This window comes from Microtus oregoni, unplaced genomic scaffold, assembly GCF_018167655.1.
Source record: "Microtus oregoni isolate MIOR12 unplaced genomic scaffold, Mior012 000008F_ref0000371, whole genome shotgun sequence".
In the NCBI taxonomy this organism is placed as follows: domain Eukaryota; kingdom Metazoa; phylum Chordata; class Mammalia; order Rodentia; family Cricetidae; genus Microtus; species Microtus oregoni.
The window spans coordinates 24,578,795-24,600,045 of NW_024543067.1; the positions used below are offsets into that span (position 1 = coordinate 24,578,795).

The 21,251-nt window shown below is 41.3% G+C and overlaps 1 protein-coding gene across 4 annotated transcripts in view; it reads left to right on the top strand.

The window, feature by feature from the left end:
- The window catches only part of Pdgfd (platelet derived growth factor D), a 218,908-nt gene that overhangs the window by 190,625 nt on the left and 7,032 nt on the right, over positions 1 to 21,251 (top strand). For all 4 annotated transcript variants that reach the window (XM_041657463.1, XM_041657462.1, XM_041657461.1 and 1 more), the window contains exon 7: positions 11,423 to 11,637. In XM_041657463.1, the coding sequence (XP_041513397.1) occupies positions 11,423 to 11,637 (215 nt within the window). The remainder of the gene's footprint in view (positions 1 to 11,422; positions 11,638 to 21,251) is intronic.

Genomic DNA, 21,251 nt, shown 5'->3' on the forward strand with positions numbered 1-21,251 from the left:
GGCAAAGGAAATGGCATTTGTCTCCCCTGTTGGTTTAGGTTCCATTCCCTAGCCTCCTGTATAAAACAGCCCAATGGTGGACTCACCCATACCTTTCATTTACACTTACCAAGTCAGTACTGGCCTGCATTGAATGAACGTCTGGTCTAATTGTGTGTCTGCAGACCACAGAGAAGGGGAAGGTGGGTTTAGTATTTCAGCATGTGTTTTCTGCCTCTAGAACTTAAAATACAAGCCCAGGGCTCATGTCGTGATGTCCAAGGGAGGATCAGTGACTGAGACGTGAACACAGAAAAGCAGCCATGGGGTGCTGACCCCCTCCTTTGAGATAAAACCAAGAAATGCCCCCACTATCACAGGAAATGTGTTTATGATATTGTGCAGAAAAAGAACTAGAATTTCTTTTTGTCTCAAGGTAGTGGGTGCTATATATGGGCCTTGTGGATGCTAGGCAAGCTCGCTTCCTGAGTTATGTTGTTGAACCCCCCTTTTTACTTCTTATGTTGAGATAGGAGCTCACAGAATTCCCCAGGCTAGCCTTAACATCACTCTGTAACCCAGGAATGCCTCAAAATTAAAACCTCCTGACTCAGCACCTCCCATAGCTGGGACTATAGGATGGTGCAATCGGTCTCAGTACTTTTCATTGTTGACTCATCAAGAACCTTTTGTTTTCTTCCTGTTGTCACAGGAATCAAAAGTGGCATTTCCCATAGTTCTAAGGAGCAAGAGTCATGGAAACTAGAATGTAAACAGGGAAAGAACACAATGTAATAGAGTATGACAAGGAAGCATCTGAAGCTAAGAACTCACATAGTAGTGAATCAGAACTGTCTCTCTGTGTGTGTGTCTGTGTGTCTGTTTGTGAAAATACGGTGTCACTTTGTTGCCCAGGCCACCCTAAAACTAACAATATTCTTCCTGCTTCAGCTTCCCCAGTTTTGGGATCACAGTTGTGAGCCACCACACCTGGCACAAAAACAGTTAATATTTTGAAATCCAATGTTATGATCTACTTCTACTTTCTCTGGTGTTGGGGGCAGTAGGTGAACATGACGGAGAGGAAATCTAGGGTCAGTAGTAACTCTGTTCAAGCCAGGAGCGCCTCCAGTTCCCAGGGCGATAAGCTCAAACTCTGGCTAGACAAGGGTGCGGTGAATATACGAAGTTAATATTCTCAACCTTCAGTTTCCCAAGGTAGTACAGGAGGGGTAGTACGTCTAATTGAAATCTATAGGTGATGATGGCTCCAAAACCCAACTTTTGGTCTATAATATCTGTCTTATTCTTCCAACATCACAGATGCCCAGAAATTAAAGAGGAAAAAAAAGTCTTCTCTAATTCAAGTTTCATTTACTCTTTCTAATAGTTTTCTAATAGTAGCAAAATTAGCTAAATTATGTGGATGTTCCTGTGAGCAGCTGCTTAATACTATCTAGCCTACGGCGTGACCACTGAAGTCTAACTGAAGCTCGACCATGATTCATTTCAATGGTGTAACTGTGAAGTTAGGTGCAGTGTGTATTCCTTTAAGCTCATAGAATGAAGTTAGACGTTTCTGACTTAGAAGTAATCAGTCCTAGGTTATACTAAATTTAGATATTGAGTACAAGGATACTTGTGGAGGTTAGCAACGTGAATGGAGCTAGCTCCTTGCTTCTTTCAGAATGATAACACAATGTCACTGTAATGCCCAAAACACAGTGGCAAAAGGAAAGCCTGCCCACAAATGTAAATGCTGTAATAAAATAATAAACAACAGCTGTGGTAAACCCGCTTTCCTAGAGTGTGCAAGGACCTGAGTTCAGTCTCTAGCAACACAAACGCGCGTGTGCTCACACACACACTGAATGGGGGAGTATAAAATATTAGCAAATGTGTTGGACTGCTCCAGATTAGCAGCTATGAATTGCTAATAAAGTCTGCTCCTCTCCAGAGGATTGGCCAGCTGTGCATGTGCACGCCACCAAGGCTCTTCCCTCCCAGTGCTTTAACACTGAGTGCAGCAGACGCTTGGCATTCGGTTCATTACAAACAACACGATGTGAAATATACGACTTCTAAAGACCCTAACTGGCTAGTTATGGTAACCTTGGAGTGGTTCCCCACAGTTTCTGAGGATCTAATATCAGTTCTGTTCATTTTTTCATAACATTGTGCTCAAATCTCAGAAACATCTGACTAATTTTTAAAGCAAGGTAAATAATAAGCACAAGAAGCTGAAAATGATGTAATGAATGTGTCACATCATGAAGTTTCCAAATGTGCTGAGGCTGTGAATAATTGAGAAACCAAGTGCTTACAGCCTTCTCTAGATGCTTATTTAATCCCTGGGTGAAACACTGGGCCAGCCAGGCTTGAGATGGTCGTTTCTGCAGCCTTCTGTGTAAATTGGACACTCAAAGTCACTGGAGACCGAATACCTCAGTAGATTTTCTGTTCTAACAAGTCACCTCCTGAAACAGGGTAAACACCAACCAGATAAAAGTTGTCACAGTATAAAAAGTGTTTGCCCTCAAATCTGAAATGTAGGGGGAAAAAAGAAGAAGAATGCTGTGGATTAAAATAAAAAGAGACTTTGGAGCCACGTGAATTTGTGATACAATTCAAATTCAAATCTTAAAACAGTACCTTTGGAGAAATCCTACTGGTTCTCTGTTTCCTCCACTGTAAAATAGCTATGACGGTATCTACACTTTGCAAAGCTATGTAAGGATGTAACAGTAGCAGGATACCCATACCTAGCCACAGGTCCACAAATGGTGCTTGCTGTTTATATTAATCGCTGGCAAAAGTCTGTGCAGATCTAATTTCTTCTCTGAGCTCTGTAAAATCCCCTTGAAGGCTCTGAGGTCATGCAGTAATCTGGAGAGTGTCATGCAGTCTCCAAACACTGTCAGGTTTCAGTGGCTGTATAATCGGCACACACATTAAAAGTTTACAGAAGAATTTCCAAGTACAAAACTCGATGGATACTCCCTACCCGTAAACTTTTTAGAACTGTTTTGATCATTTCATTTCCTCTCTTAAACTTTGTTTCTTTTTCTTAAGCTCTCAAACATAGCATCCTTTTGCTCTCTGGATCACCAAGATTTAGGAGACATGACCCTGCATACATGCATATATGTTACAGGAATTGCTGGAGCAGGGAAACTGGACTCATTGGTTGTCTTTACTTGAGAGAAGAGTGTAAGTCACATGAAATCAAACTAAACACACCTGGCCAGCAGCCCTCTGATATTTAGGTGGAAGTGGCCATGACCCTTCTTTCCTCAGCTACTTCTGCTGGAAGGTGATTTTGTTTTCAGTCTGACCTCATTTGTCTGCCTTACTAATGTGGGTCATACCTACTGAGAGCAGGGATTTGGTTATGGACTTCAAACACTGGAAATTCATTCAAGATAAATAAATGCATGGCATGAGAGTATCATTATTCCTGTTTTTGTAGAAAGAGAAACAAATTCAAAAAGGTTCACTGACATTGTCTAAATAGAGAGCCATGTCATGAACCTGCCTTTGCTGGCTACAAAGCTGTGGGAATTCATTGGTGTTTAAAGTTTAGAATCATGGGCTTGAAGGTAGGAAAGGGTGTAGAGGAAATGTGAATAGAGTAGTCCCACACTAGCTCAAAATCAAGTATATTAAAGGGTCCTTTATTTAGGGGGTCAGACTCACAGATCACAGTCCTCTGCACAAGCGGGGAACAAGAACCAAATTTGCCAGCCAGAAAGAGCGAGCGAGCAAGCACACACCTTTTTTGGCACCCAAGGCCATGTCCAACCTGGTCAAGCATCTCAAAGGCCATTGACTAAGGAGTTTTACCAGCACCTCCCCCTTTAGTCTAAATAAGAGTTCCAAACACAATACAAAACTATATACAATAAGAACAGATATGAAGTATAAAAATTAGAATTACAACCAGCATAAACAATATTAAGAAAGAAACATATACTAAATGTTTCAATAATTATTCTATCCTAAGGAGTCTAAGTCTTATATTAGAAATGACTTGGCTAAGTCATGAGAGTAAGGTAACTACGACTATCTAGTCTTTAACCCCATAGAAGACCTGACAAGGGATTTATATTACTTTAAGTGCAATCAAGCAGCTTCCAAAATGTGCAACAAATGACTGAGGCAACTGGCTACCTAGCCAATCACCCAAAGTCTCATTTGCAACATTGGAGCAATCAACTTTGGCTAAGGCCTAGAGTAACTGACAGAGCATTTTCAGAGGCAGGAAAATTTTCAAAACCATCTTACCCTGTCTTAAAACAACTGTGCAGCAAATGAGGACAATGACCTCAAAATGTAACAATGTATAAACATCTTGATCAGAGGTAGAAATGTATACTGCAATATAATAAATATATCCTAAAATTGTATCAATATACAAAATATCTTAAGCAGACATATAAATGTGCATACATACAATAGGACAAAATAACTTTGCATAAGTGTACAAATATTGTAAACAGAGATAGAGAATATTCAATATAAGAAATATAATTTGAATTTGTATCAATATACAAGAATCTATATCAATGTATAAATTGTCTGTAAATAATGGCTATTATTATTAGTGTGAGTAAGCTCATACTAATCTACCTATTATCCCATCCAATTTCCCTTTTTATTTTTAAAGAAGATCCCTGAGCCTACATAATTTTCACCCCAACTCCCAACCCTATGCCAGTTAGAATCAACCCCTAATTGATGTCCTAAACCCTGAGGACAAACTTTGTTGAGAGAGGGGACATCATCTTCTAAAATTACTTCCAGCTGTCATGGGGGTGTTGTTCTTTCTATGGGATTCTATGAAAGTAAAATGATGGTTAAGTTTCAAGACTACTATCTGGTCTCGTTGCAAATAGTCTCTGAGTAGTCGATAGGATTTTTCTGAAGTTCTTATTTGACGTTCTGGCCAGAATGTTGTAAGAAGGAGCACCATTTCAACTAACCAAACTGAAACCTGTTGAGCAGCGAGTGCCCAAAACCAATCTTAAAGTAGCACTGTCAGCATCATGACATCATATGAACCAGTTGGAGTCGTTGTTGTGGGGCCCAGTCTTCTTCCTGGAAACTTCAAAGATACTTCAGAAAAATTTATTGTTCAAAGTGGAAAACTAAAATATTATCAATATAGGCTTATATTCAATGAAAAGTATGATAAAGAAAAAAAATTCCTAAATTCTTACTTCTTTCTGTCTCATACCAGATGGCTTCTGACATAAGACAGAAACTCTGAATTTTTCTCTTAACGACATGGTTGGATTCAGAGAAGGACAGAGCTGTTGTCCAACTCCAAAGCCAGCTTTGATTTTTAAGTGAGTCATGACTGTTAACATACTAAGAGGTAGAGATATGTGTTCAGGTAATGAAATTTGACCCTGTAAGATGACCTGTTCTCATAAGTCAGATTACTCTTTATTTGGTAATTCTTTCTGGGTAGTTAAATTTTTTCTTTAGGTATTTAATTGCCCAAGGTCTCTTGATATTTTGAAGATGAGTATTTTCCTGCAAAGACAAGAACAGAAAACCCTGCCCCAACCATTATGAGGTTTTCTTATCACCTGTATGATTGTCACCTCTGTGGATGAGCTGTCATTTCTCTGTCTCAAGATGTTTCTCCTTTTCAAACCGAATCTTTATTAATTTTGATGGTATCCATAGCTTTTCTTCTCCTGTGGAAAGAGTGAAACCCTTTCCCCAACATAACAAATCTCCTGGTTTCCATTCTGAAGTCAACACATCTTTGAAATACACCAGCTGATTTAATTCAGAAGTTTTTTTCTATTATCCAATGTCTCTCTGCTACCATCACTCTTTTCTCATTAGCATTAAGAAAATTCAAGGTTAATAAATAGTTATGCAATCTATTTCTGGAGGAATTTTCCATCCTTTCCTGTTTAATGTATCATTTATAGGCAAGGGATTGCAGTGCCTGGGCTGGCAGGAAATGCATGGCCCTGGTGCCTAAGCATCCCTTCACCTATTTTCTTAGTTTTCATAGATGTGCTTGCTGCATACATCTGCCCAGGTAGCGTTCCCAGGGTTCAGAGACCTGTCTGATAATGATGTCAATATTCTTCAATTCTAATTCTAGATAACATTCTATTATCTAGACTTATTTCCTACAACATCTTGGATAAATATTTACTAGTTCTTGACATCTGAAAGATGGAGATAGTAATATCCAAAGTAAAGGCTTGTCTTGAAACCAATGCATGTATACGCAAGAAACCAATATAAGTGTGGGCTCAATAACTTCCCATTACCACACTGCTTCATTATATTTTTGAACCTTAGAAATCAGCAATTGACTGGAGAGAATTATTGTGTTTAGGTTAATTTTTATAGCCACAATAGTAAATGTTTCTATTCTTTAGGATATTCAGTAGACAAAGGGAATTATGAAATGAGAGCATCTGGTGGCTTGTTACAATAATACAATTACTCACTTATTCACTTATTCTCTCACCTCAGGGCTAGAAATCTATGTTGAAGCATCAGTGTCCCCTCAACAGCTCTTCCTACCAGGTTGATGTGGTGGTCCACATTAAGCAAGGGCTGTGTTTCTCAACACTTCAGGTGGACATCTGAGAGGCAGCGTCCTTGAAGCCAGGCTCTAGGTGCCATGGGTCTTCTTGCAACTGTCTCCAGGGAACAGCTGATTCTACAGCTCTGATTTCCCAGCCCTTATTGATCACCTTTCAGAACACTTTCTAGGTTAGGTTAGAAAGAATAGCATCCCAGCATCTGAGACAATAATTTGGTTCAAATTATTTCTCCTTCTGTGTGTGATTGGAAAGATTATGCCTAAAAGAATATGAATAATTTCTTCAATTCATTCATGGAGTTGTTAGTTATTGAATGTCAATTCTTAGGAAAAGAGAAATCTGTCATAAAGATGAGGTGTATTTTCTTTGGCTTGACCCTGCTTTAACTGGAGGCTGTCATGTAGTTCTAAAAGAATAATCTTAAATGAACTGTGTCTGCTGCTCCCATCAGGACCCACACAGTAGGGAGAGGAAATAAACCTGCAGATCACTAAAAGAGGAACTAGAGATGCTTGGGTTTTGTTTTTGTCTTTCTTGATTTTTCAGAGATTCTCTTTTCTCTGTGATGAAAGTAAACTCAAGCTTGTTCATATGGATGATTTATGTGGTCATACATGAGAACATGGTTCAGTTTCTCACACTACTAGTCTAAAAGACAGGGACAAGACAGGCTGGCTTTGCCCCTGCCTGAGCCCTCATCTATTAGACATGAGACAGAGGTGTCCATTCATATCCTCTTTCAAGAATGCAGAGGGAAGGCATACCACAGCACACTTGGGCTGCACTACAGGGTTGAGGTTGTAGCAAGGAGGTATTTCCTAACCCTGTCCCACAGGACAGCATTCTACTCTAGATCACTATGTTCAGAAGGAGGTTTGCATCTTGGAACCTTCTTACCATTTCTAGATAGAACGTTATCAGTGCAGAGTACCCGGTTATTAATTGATGCCAAAGAGATACTAAAAATATATCTGGTGAAATAAAGAAAATTAGAGGAAAGTGATCAACATTTGAATTAAGTTTGGAATATCCTTGCGGCTCTTTTGCTGTTCAGCCACAGAGATGGAAACGGCAAAGGAAGGGCAGCCCCTTCTCCTCAGTCCCCAGGGAAACTCACACTGTAGTACTCCTTCCAGCAGGAAAACCCGAAGCCTTGAGTTCTCACTCATTTCTGTAATGACTGGAAACTCAATACATGATGCAGAATGTCTGCGACTGGGCTGTCACTTTTTCTTCAGCCAGTCAGAAGAACCTGTGCCCTATTGTTCTAAGCTAAGCGCCTCTGCAGCCTCCATCCCCTGGTGCCACAGCTATCACCGTGACTTGATGCGTTAACTGGCAGCCACGTAAATCTCTTCCAGCGAGAAGTGGAAGTGAGCAGTGCATGGCTATAAGAAACATCTCTGCAGCAAGGGGGAAGGGGGCGTCTCCAAGGAGACCTAGACTTGTGTATTTTACCTGGATTGCTGAAGGAACCTCATGGAGAAGGCATGCAGCAAATTGGCTCAGCTACCCTGCATGCGAGGGTGTGTGGCCACTCACTATAGCACCTTCAGCTTCGCATCAGTTAAAAAAGCCTGATACAGGTCCAGTGGTGTTGGTCTTCTTTCTTCCACCAGTGGCCTCTGCTTGTGAGGCTATGGACTAAAAAAAGCAAGGGCATTAACTACAGCTTTACCATTTTCCCTTCACTTTTGTTTTTCTCCCAAAAAAAAGATGGGGGCAAAGCAATGTAGTCATGTGTGGAAGTTCCTAGTACAAGGCGGCAGTGAGGAGTGAGGAAACAGCTCAGTGTGGGTATGCCCTGATTTATCTTTGTGGGCGTCATGAACCCACCCACCCCCACATTAATTTCATCTCTTTTCTCTCCTGTTGGACAAACGCATTGTCATTATCGCTGGCAGCAGATTTGGCCCTCTATCTCAGCCTGGTCTAGCAGCCCAATAATGCACAGGCCAGCATAAGTATTTATCTCAAGGTGACACTTGTAATGGCTGACTGCTGCACTTCTTAATCCGTTTATGCAATCCTTCCTCTTTTGCTTGCAGTTGTTGGCAGGGATTTAGCAGCAATAAAAATGGTTTCTTTCCCAAGACAGAGTTCATTCAATTTAAAGCTGGATTGATTATAGCTAAACTTATGACATGTCTTTACAAAGGAAGAAAAAACAGCAGTAAATTATGCACAGTGATTATTTAGCATTTATGGAGTTCCCACAGCGTCCTGGGCTCAGCACATAACAGCTAGAAATAAACTGCTGCCCTTGAGAATCAAAGCACAGCTGTCTATCTGAGAGGGCATTTAGGGCAGCCCATCAATCCCGGTGCCATTTAACTTCCATTCAAGGGTCACCTGGCCATATGGCCACTCAGTCTTACTCTCAGTGACGTTTTCTGATGGTGTGGAGTTAATGGACTCTTGGCCCATATCTGTGCATTCTCTTAATTGTCTTTCTCTCAGAACCATTTTGCTACCATACTTGGCATTTGGTCTATGCCCCAGAAATCACTGCTTCCTGCTCTTCAACAGTTTTATGTAAAGACTAAGGCATTGCAGAGGCTAGCGTGCTGAGGATGGCATTGCCTGCTTAGTACCTGTGACATTTCTCCTGCAGTAGTCTGGCTGGAGCACAGGGTAAGGTGCTAAGAGCAGGTGGAAGGATTTTCTTCTAACTGTAGTTGTGCAATAAGTTACTTGGGTGTTCATCAATCAGAGAATTCAGATGCAAATTCTGAGAACACCTTTTAAAATGCAACTCGGGCAACAATTACACAGGTGCATGTTTATGGTCTTGGTTGCTGTTCTGTTGCTGTAATAAATACCCCACCACCAAGCAATGTGGGAACATTGACTTTGCTTTGGCTCACAGTGTGACATTATGCTCCATCACTGTGGGGAGCCACAGCAGCAGTAGCTTGAGGAGGCCTCTGCTCACACTGCATCCATAGACAAGAGTCAGCCGCAACAAATGCCAAGGCTCACATCATCTTTCATTTAGGCAATGCAGGATCCCTGCTCAAGGAATGTTTCCACCCATGTTTAAGATGGATCTTACCTTATTAATTAACCCTGTCACCTGACAGCACTAAATATCACAATAACTTAGATTTGAAAGTTTAGTATAAGATTCTGAATTCATTGTAATCCCCATTCAGCATACTACTTAATAATTACTTATAAAGAGAGAAAGAGAAGAAAACCTGGCATTTTCTTTTCTTATTTTAACCATTAAGTTTTTATTGATTTTTATTGAACTCTACATTTTTCTCTGCTCCCCTCTCCATCCCTCCCCTCCCCCCTTTAACCCTCCCCCAAGGTCCCCATGCTCCCAATTTACTAAGGAGATCCTGTCTTAACCATTGACTTTTAAAGGGGTAAAAATAAAAGTGGAGAGAATCCAGTGAATTAAGATAAAGAATATTAACCAGTGTTCATCATATAACAGGTCCACTCCATTCAACCTTTTAAATATTTAAATGTTTTAGAGGAGGAAACAGAGGCTCCAAGCCGTTAAACAACTTTCCACTGAAAGAAGACATATGGTAAATTCACATCCTCACTGAAGAGCAAGACGCTACTGCCACCTATGATTCGATGCACACACATGCGCATTGTTGGCCCCACTAAGGAGGATTCGGTGCACACACGCACATTGTTTGCTCCACGTAGGATTCCGTGCACACATGAATCTTGTTTGCCCCATCTAGGATTCCATGAACACACATGCAAATTATTTACCCCACCTAGGAATCCATGCACAAATATGCATTTTGTCTACCTCACCTAGGATTCCATGCACACACATGAATCTTGTCTACCACACCTAAAATTCCATGCACACACATGCATCTTGTATACCCCACCTAAAATTCCATGCACACATATGCATCTTGTATACCTCACCTAAAATTCCATGCACACACTTGCATCTTGTATACCCCACCTAAAATTCCATGCACACACATGCATCTTGTATACCCCACCTAAAATTCCATGCACACACATGCATCTTTTATACCCCACCTAAAATTCCATGCACACACATGCATCTTGTATACCCCACCTAAAATTCCATGCATACACATGCATGTTGTCTACCCCACCTAGGAATCCATGCACACACATGCATGTTGTCTACCCCACCTAAAATTTCATGCACACACATGAATCTTGTTTGTCCTACAGTACCATTCTCACTAGTACTTTGATCAGCTTTGGAATTAAAAATAAAACTTTTTTGTATTGTTTATAGGTAAATACTTCGATATCAGAAATTATCAGACAACATTAGAGCAAATATCCTAATGTTGCCCCTATAAGATACAGATTATATTTAAATAATGGCAGGAATTTTGGGTGTGTTTATTTGGTTTTTAAGATAAAGATAAAGAGAATTAATTTGAATCGCCAAATGTTTCATTTTCTTACCTCTGAGCCATTTTGTTGTTTATTTCTTTTTTTCTTTTTGCATCATTTTTTAAGTACCAAGGCAAGGCCTTGGAGAACATGCCTGTAATCCTAGCACTCTGGAAGTGATTGAATCAAAACTTCAGTCATTTTCAGCTATATGGCAAGTTCAGGGCAAGCCTGGGTACATGAAACCTGTCTCAAAATGTTACCCATGCACAGATTATGGGAAATTTGAGCCAGGATTCAAATTTCAGCTAATGATTTTGTTGTTATTTGGAATGTCATGTAGGATCAAAAGAGAAATTGGCTATTTCCAACCATAGTAAGATCCCAAGGACAAATTTAACACCTGCATTAGTGATCTCTGATTAGATTAATTGATCTGATAACAGAATCTTTGCTTATGCTCAAGTCTGCTCATGCCCTTGCTGCCTGTGTATCTTTGCCCACAGTGGACCTGGACAGGCTCAACGATGACGTCAAGCGTTACAGTTGCACTCCCAGGAATCACTCGGTCAATCTTAGGGAGGAGCTGAAGTTGACCAATGCAGTCTTCTTCCCGAGATGCCTCCTCGTGCAGCGCTGTGGGGGCAACTGTGGTTGCGGAACTGTCAACTGGAAGTCCTGCACCTGCAGCTCAGGAAAGACGGTGAAAAAGTATCATGAGGTTTGTCATCTCCAGTGTCATGCAGTGTTGTATGCAGCTATTCTGTCTGCATCGTCTTAAGTCTGTGGTGTCCTGGGAGATGGTGCCATTTAACATGGTTGGTCAAGGGGCTGAACAGAAGGCTCAATGGTTAAGACCACTTGCTGGCCTTACAAAGGATCCTGGCTAGTATGAATTTTACACTCGTTCAAGAGGATCCAATGTCTTCTTTTGGCTTCCACATGCATAATGCACATATACACGCGCAAACAAAATGCTCATACACATAAAATGAAAATAATGAAATCTGTACAAACAAATGTGGTTTGTCAGTTGTTCACCCAGTCAGGGGTGTGGTGGGAGCTAAAATTCTACGCAAGTACCTTGGCTCAAGGGTTAATTCTATCCTGAAGAAGGGAGTCTTGATTTCGGCCTTCACAATAAGCTATGTGGGTAGACAACAGTGTGAGAGAGACTTTACAGAGCCTCTTCATTCAACTTGTAGACAAATCTGGTATTTACTTACAGGCTGTAACTGTTAAATCTAGTTGACTGCAAGAAAATACTAAGGGCCAAATTTTCATGCAGAGGACTCATACTTGTAAAAAAATAATAAAGCAAAGAGTAAAAATAAATGTAAAATTTTGAAGTGGTTTGCACTTGCTTTCCTGGAAATGCTTATTTTTCCTAAATAGTATCCACTGCTACCTGGAGATTTAGCTCTTGGATTGCTAAAGAAATAAGCAAAAGTAAACACAAAGATCAAGATCAGGGAACACAAATTAAAAGAGAGAGCAATATGTGTAACAGAACACAGCTGCCCAAGCCCTGGGGCAGCCAGCCCTGTAAGAACGCATTAACTCACTGAGCAGTTTGCCGGTCATGCTGGGCAGGGAAGCTCTTTCTGTGGTATTCATGGAGAGTGATCTGAGGCCGAAAGCTCAAGAAGAGGTGAGGCATCCATGGAAATGCATTTTAAAATGCTATCATATGAAGCTGATGTTGCCATCGGGCAGTTTCAGATGCAAAGGAGGTGTTTTATGGGCCGCAGTGCTTGGTGGCTGTGGTACTTGAGATGTAATTGGCCCCCACAGCTCATACAAAGTGGCACTATTAGGAGGTGTGGCTTTGTAAGAGTAGGAATGGACCTGTTGGAGGAAATGTGTCACTTTGGAGGCAGGCTTTGAAGTCTCATATATGCACAAGTATTTTAGACCACTTCCTGTTGCCTGTACATCAAGATGTAGCCAGCACCACATCTGCCTGCACACTGCCATGCTCCCAGTCACCACGCCCTCACCGTAATGATAATGAACTAACCCTGTGAAAATGTAAGCCATCCCAATTAAATTGGTTTTTCCCCTTTATGAGAGTTGCCATGGTCATGGTGCCTCTTTATAGCAATAGAAACCCTAACTAAGACAGTGGCTAACCATGTGGACCTGAGTCAAAAGCCCAGCAGAGCAAAGGAATACATAGAGAGTCTCTCAAAATAAGACTTGCAGATTTGGAATTGCAGGTTGGGAGTTGTACATAGTAGGTTAAGTTTTTAACCTTAGCGTTTGGGAGGCAGAGGCAGGAAAATTTCTGCAAGTTGGAGGTTAGTTTAGTCTATATAATAAGTTTCAGACCATGATCGAAACAAACAAATAAAAGATACAACACTAGCTGTAGACAGGTACTTTTGGAGTTGCTGTTGTTGTTTTTAAGGGTGCTTGTTTCTTTTTATTTAGTTCAAGGTGATGAAAGCAAATTCTTTTTTAGTCCTATGGAAATATATTTACAACTTCATTAACATTAATCAATAATATGTAAACAATTTGACAAATAACACATGATACTAAGTATAAATTGGGGTTGTTGCTGGTTTTTTGTCCTGAAAACAATGAAACACTAAATTTTAGGTAACTTCTGGACAAAAAAAAAACCAAACAAACAAAAAAACAACTGAGCACATAAACACTAATGTCTTCATCCTAGGAGAGACAGGTCCCAGACAAGTGGTCAGGCTTGACTTAGAGCAGCAGACCATTTTACACCCACCCAAAAAGTGTTTTCTTAGTCTTAAGAGTAGCTGGGTCCGCCTCACTGCTTTCTCATACCAACAGACAGCTGTCACCCCGCTCTTTATGTTCTGTGTATGAACTCATGAACCCTAGACGGGAGGTTGCCCTTCAGGCTCAGAATGTCAGTTTTGTGATGTTTACAAAAAAAGATAAATGTGGGGTTCAGTAATTGGTGGGAGCTAAAATAATCTAGGAGTGGCAAGATCTCCTATGCAGTGACTGTGAGCCCCAGCCTGCAAGCCCGGCTCTGATGTATTTGGGGACTGCTTTCTTTTTGGCGTGACTCTGCGCGAAGAGGTTTCAGCACAACTCTTTCTTTTCTTCACATCCTGTATTTGGGAAACTCCCAAAATGAGCACTGCCTGGCAGACAGGTGGGTCTGTGCAATCTGAAGCATGCAGTACCCTTCTTCCACTCGATTCTCTATTGTCTCTGTACACTGTAGCAGCCAGCCTTGAGCTGCTATTCACAATTAATAGAGTTTGATTTGATTGTGAGGTATAAAACATTGATGTTCTTTTCAAAGTTCAGTCAGTGGATAACATCTCATTGAAACACATGTTATAATATTTTTACCGCTAGGGCTCTGCAGAGTCCTATATGAAATGACCCCGCCAAGCGCAGGATAAAAGCACCCAACAGCATCAACCACTCCGTCACTGACTGCACACCTGAAACAAACACTCTTGTCAACTTCCCCTCCAACTGCTGAAATACCCTGAAATGCATCCTGAGGGTCACTGTCATGTGCTCTGTGGAGAACGGCAGAGAGCTGCTTCCATTTTCAGAAACAGGAACGGTTTGAACTTCATCTCATTAGGAGAACTGTAAGCCCTTTATTCTGTTAGTTCTGTGCCTGTGCTCCCACCTCGGCTACAGTAAAGGCAGTTTCCCAGTCTGTGCTTGCAGCTGCTGAGATGTGAAACGAGTTTCTATGAGAGATGATGGCCTTAAGGGATTAAGAACTTGTGTAGCGAGCCTGTATGCTTCCCCACAAGTATTTCAGTGCTTAACAGTCAGAGATAAAGATATGAGCAATTAGAAAGCTCTGGGTGAAGCTAGCATTGTCACTGTTTGCACAGCCATGATACTCCCCTTGTAGCAGGGTGAGCAGTCTTCAGTGCAGGACAAAGTTATTTCTGCTTTCAAACTTCAGGATAAATGAATTATATGTATTGTTTGCTGTGTAAAACTGAGGACCTGAGTTCAAATCCTTGGCACCCACATAAAACCTGGGTGTGCCTATCACTGTGACAGACAGAGTTGGGGCTTGCTGGCTGTCAGTCCAGCTCCATGCCCAGTGAGAGACCACTGCTCCAGATAATAGGGTGGAGATCAATAGAACAGGACATCAGAGGTCCTCCTTTGTCTACATGCAGATGTCCACAGGCATACATAACACACACGTAGACACATGCACACACATATATAAACACAAACATACATAAACACATGCACACACAATAAATAATTCATTGAGTTTTGTAGGTTTCCTGATTCATAGCATTCTTTCATAGCATTCCTCTTATTCATTTTGAATGCATAGTGTAAAATTAGAAAACTAAAATTTTCTCTACTCTTTCCGTGTTGACTGAGGTTTTTCTGTCCTGCCTGGTTCCCGCAATGGTTAAGTCCCGAAGAAATCACACAGAGGTCCACATTATAAGCTGATTGGCCCATTAGCTCAGGCTTTCTATTAACTCTTATAACTTATATTAGCCCATTATTCTTATCTGTGATAGCTATGTGGCTCAGTACCTTTTTCAGCGAGGCAGTCACATCTTGCTTCTTCTGTGTCTGGGCTAGGACTGCAGAGAGATGGGCTTCCTCCTTTCCAAAATTCTCCTGTTCTCCTTGACCCACCTCTACTTCCTGTCTGGTTGTCCTGCCAATACTTCCTGCCTGGCTACTGACCAATCAGCATTTATTTAAAATATAATTGACAGAAAACAGATAATTGTCCCACACCATTTTCAAGTTTGTGACTGAGGCCACCCTAATAAGAGAGAGATAATAACAGAGACACATATAGATCTAAAACATTTCACATGACCCAGGAGCCATCATAAAGAAACAAAGACCCTAGGAGCAGACTGGCTAGAGTGGGTTCTGGGGAGCAGGTCTGATAAAGTGTGCCAGGCGGTGGAACGTGAGTCTACGCTGATGACACAGCCTCTGGCCACTACCGGCACTCTTCTCTTCTGTCCCTTTGTACAAAAGATGACAAAGGGCCCACGGCTCACAGAAGGCTCTCTTCTTCAGTCAGGATACAGGGTTCACATAGGTTTGCTCATCCTGCTTCATGGGGTTTATGACCTATTTCACAGCTGAGAAGATCTGTAAAATGACTTCTGCCCTTCAAAAATAATACTTTGGGTAGTGAGTCTAAAAAGCAATGGTCAGTTCATTCAGCAACTGATGGAAACAGATGCAGACCCACAACCAAATATTAGGTGGAGCTCAGGGATTCCTGTAGAAGGGAGGGGGAGGGATTGTGAGACAAAGAGGGATCAAGAACATCACAAGCAAACCCACAGAATCAACTAATGTAGGCTCTTAGGAGCTCACAGAGACTGAGCCGACAATCAGAGAGCCTGCATGGGACTTACCAAGGGCCTCTGTATATATGTTATAGTTTTGTAGCTTGATATTTTTTGTAGGACTGCAGGAGGAGCAGGGGCTGTCTCTGACACTTTTTGCTAGCTTTGGGGAGCCTACTCCTCATACTGGGTCACCATTCTCAGACTTAACACTTGGGGAGGGATTTATTCTTATGCAGCTTGACAGGCCATGTTTTGTTGATACTCATGCTAGGTCTGCTCTTCCCTGAACAGAAATGGAGGAGAAGTGGACTAAGGGATGGGAACAGACATAGGGTGGGGAGCAAGACTGTGAGGAGAGAAATTGCAGCCAGGATGGAAAATGAAGAAAGAGCTAAAGAAATAAAAGCAAGGCTCAGGGCTGGGTCAATAACTCAGTGGCAGAGTCCTTGTCTGGCACAGTCAGGTGCTAGGTTCAATCCCACTACTGCCAATAAATAACAATAATAATTCAAAGATATTATTTCACTTCCCCCCTACTGATTTGTGACTGTTTGTCATCCTTTGTCCTCAATGGCTGTTGAAGGGAAGAGGTCACTTTTTGGTTCCTGGCCACTTAGCCCAAAATAATCACCCAAAAACTGTATTAATAAAATCACTGCTTGGCCCATTAGCTCTAGCTTCTTATTGGCCAACTCTTGCATCTTAATTTAACCCATCTCCATTAATCTGTGCATCACCATCACCACGAGGTCGTGGCCTACCAGCAAAGATTCAGCATATCTGTCACCAGTGGCAGCTCCATGGCTTCTCTTTGACTCTGTTTTCCTTCTCCCATGCTATAGGCCAAGCCAGTTTTTTCTTCATTAACCAATAAAAGCAACATATAGACAGAAGAGCCTCCCACACCAAATGGCCACAGCCATTGAGTCAACAGTCAAAATCTTAGAAGACAGCAGACAATTTTATGCATTTTATTTGTTTATTTTCTCTGTCTTTCCGCTATTGATACTATCATGATGTTGTACATAAATCAGAGTTCTTTAGCAGAACAAGAGTGATGGAAGTGGTGTGTGTGAGAGATGGAGAGAGAGACAGAGAAATAGAATGTGAGAATTTATTAAATTGGTGTATGTTTGGATGCCTCAGCCATCCTAGTCTGTCACCAAACACCTGGAGGGTTCCTGCAGGGCAGCTGTTCCTTAGTCAAACCAGGAGGTGGAAATGCTGCTCTGATCTCCACAGAGAATCACAACACTGTAGGGACACCCAGGGAGATGCCCTGCCGTATTTAGGGTACATCACCACAAGTCGGCTAAGGCACTCAAGTCAGCTCCTCGGTTTAGGGTCCCAGTGCACTGACTTTAGGGTATGTTAAGCTGACATTAAAGCCTAACATCGCACGTTAGCTTTGCTGCCTGAACTGTCCAGCAGAACTTGCTGCGATTATAGCGTGAACTCTGCATGTCAGCGCAGCCCGCAGCAGAGGGAGAAGGGAGTTCCTAGCCAGCTGTGACTGCCAAGTATCTGACATGTGCATAATGCAGACAGGAAGTGAAGTTTTAATTTAATTCCATCATAAGTAATTGCCTCACAGTTCAGTGGATTCCGTGTTGTATAGAGCTGAGATCTCTCTGTTGCCAATGCTGTGACCCTTTAATACAGTTCCTCATGTTGTAGTGACCAACCACAAAATTATTTCTATTACTACTTCATAGCTATAATTTGGCTACTGTTATGAATCTTTACGTAAATATCTGTTCTCCAATGGTCTTAGGTGACCCTCATGAAAGAGTTGTTTGCCCACAAAAATATGACCCACAGGTTGAGAATTACTGATGGCATCTAGACTCATCCTTGCCTTTTTTTATTAATATAGAATTTTAATTTAATTCTATATTAAAACAAGATTATAGTATGAAGGCTAGAAGATGTAAGCAGTCATTTATCCCTGAAATACAAGCTTCATAAGAATAAAGTAATGTCCCTAGTCTATTCTGGAAAAATGAACAGCTAGTTTTAGGACATAATGACAAAGAAGAAAGGCTCCAAAGAGGAGTGAGTCCATGGTACGTACAATGCTAAGACGTTAAATTCCGACTGAATATTTTAAATAAGTGTACTGTTGTATTTTCCATATTGGAAAGTTGTTACTAAAACTGACACTTAACCAAACAAAATGAGACCTAAAAGACCAAGAGCTCAGATGTTCTACCCTCTGCAAAAGGAGTGGTGAAGTTGAGGTCATGGATGTCACTAATCACAGTGAAAGTCGGGAAATCTTTGGTATCAGTTTCTTGGAAGTAGCATTCATGGAGCAGACAGAGAACTTTTCTCAACCTTTGGATGGACCATGAGTCACACCTGTTTTCCTGCTGTGTGACAGGGAACCAGGACAGGAAGGAGAAACACATTAAGTTCAAGGTTTGCCAACCAGGCAGCAGCTGAATGCTAGCCAAGGAAATCCCTCAGTCCAAAAGAAGCCTACAACTTGAAGGCTTTAAGAAGCCTTCCAAGACTGATATCCATCAACTGTTCTACTTTTCACTATCTCTTACTGAAATTTTTAAGCAATATAAAGGGATTGGTGCTTAAAGGGCCATGTGATTGCAAAAAAAAAAAAAGCTACAGTATGGGATGTTGCATATATAAACAGCTTGTATAAGAAGGGAGTTTAGTCATTTTCAGAATGACAATCATAATACTTTTTTTGTTGCTTTTTTTTAATTGAGAAAAGAAGAAAAGAAAACATAAACAAAAAAACAAGTTTCCACCTCCTCCCAGCCTCCCATTTCCCTCCCCCTCCTCCCACCCCTCTCCCCCTCCTCCCACCCTTCTCCCCCTCCCCCCACTCCTCTCCCCCTCCCTCTCCAGTCCACAGAGCAGTCCGGGTTCCCTGCCCTGTGGTAAGTCCTAGGTCCTCCCCCCTCCGTCCATATCTAGGAAGGTGAACATCCAAACTGGCTAGGCTCCCACAAAGCCAGCACATTAAGTAGGATCAAAACCCCGTGCCATTGTCCTTGGCGTCTCATCAGCCCTCATTGTTCGCCATGTTCAGAGAGTCCGGTTTTATCCCATGCTTTTTCGGTCACAGTCCAGCTGGCCTTGGTGAGCTCCCAGTAGATCAGCTCCACTGTCTCAGTGGGTGGGTGCACGCCTCGTGGTCCCGACTTCTTTGCTCATGTTCTCCCTCCTTCTGCTCCTCATTGGGGCCTTGCTTCTTCCCGTGTGGAGATGAGAGGTGACTGACAGCATCCAGAGACTGTAAACCACAAGGCAAATGTAAACAGACCTCTGAGATCCAGTGGCCGCAGTCTCTATGCTGAATGCTTCCCAGCCCTGCTCACTCACTTGCCTTAGCAAACATGTAAGGGATACAACACTCTCAGAACCAACAAGTCCCACCTGTGTTTTAACAGACACATGAGTTGTTCTAGAACTCCATGCACGACAGCTCCCATGTTTTTCTGCAGCAGAGAGGCTAAATATGTTTACAGGGTTCCTCTAAATTGCTATTAAGATAGTTTTGCCATTTAATTATACAAAGGTCCTCATGGTAATTCTGGCATGCTCATGTATAGTTTTTATTTGAAACAAATATCCACAGATGTCAAAATTGCCTTTTCAGAAGTCATGAGCATTTCCTAAACTGTCACTGTAACCCAGGTCTCTGTCACCTTCAATCTTTTCTGTGTATCATTTAAGCTGTTCTTCGACACTGTCTTTCTTTGGTAGTACTGTCCCTTAGACACAGTTCAGTGATTCACACGCACTGCCCAGGCTCTGCTGAGTCACTACCCAGAGAAAAAAAACATAATTCCTCTTCCCAATAGCTTTCCTTAGACACTCGAGTTTCAGAGTAATTCACCTCCATCCCTAAGACTGTGTGAATCTCTATATTCATATGAAATTTTTACACGTGAGAAAAGGCAATAGAGAAGCAAAAATAGGACTTTATTTGTTTCTTAAGGAACTAAATTTCTGCATTGAATACTGCTTGTTTTCAAAGTTAGGTAAAATATTAAATAAACTCTTAATGATTCAGGTTTATATAAAACATTTGCTCTGAAATATGTACTTGTATTTCTATGCCAGCCATTAATTTGGGAACTGTTACAAGGTTTTAACAACTTTTTTTATATTCCCAATAAACAAGAGCTCAAGTCAGCAAATAGCTTTTTCTGCCTGGTATTATTTTATTAGTGCCTTATAGCCATGACTCATTCACTGGTTTATTGGCAATAAGGCACAGGATAGTAGTCAAACATCTTGTGGGATTATGACACTGGTAATTAATAAAGCTTGGCATAAAAGTCATCGACTGGGTCTGTCACTTTCCATTTGGTAGATGCCAATTTTCTGGGCTTCACATGGTTTTTTCAGACAATGAAAAGGAGTAAAGATTTCCAATTTTGCCCGTAGGTGCTGAACTGTAGCTGGCTGCAGCTTGGTGGATTTTCATTTCAGCTGAATACGTGCAGCTGTGAATGATAGCTGGGAAAATAGGAAAGCATTTTATGATTGTACCATTACCAAGTTCCTTTGGCTGCTGTCATTAATTCAGCGGTCACTTCTCTTTAAAGATGGCCAGGTAACCCGTAACCTACCAGTTTGCTCTTGCTGATAAGAGTTTTTCATTTTTCTTTTAACTTTCCATGCTTCCTCCAATCAGCCTTGCTTTCTTCATTTTTTTTTTAATACCATGTACCGGACTTAAAACTATTACATGGTCTGAAAGCTTTGAACATGAGTGCTGGGATCAGCCATTAAAGCAGTTCAATTTCCACTTTGTTCAAATAGTGCTTTTCTGACTTATCTGGAGAAAGTGTCTGTCAATTCATTTTCTTTTCTTAGCAGCAAAGCACATAAATATTGTGCTCTTCTAGCTTATTATTTAAAAAAGGGGAAAATCCCTGGAGAATCAGACCAACTAGAAAACCTGTCCAGACTCTTATAACAAACATTCACTTTGTTTGCCATCAAATGGGAAACAACCAACAGAAGACTGCTGTTCCAGGTGCCTGACACT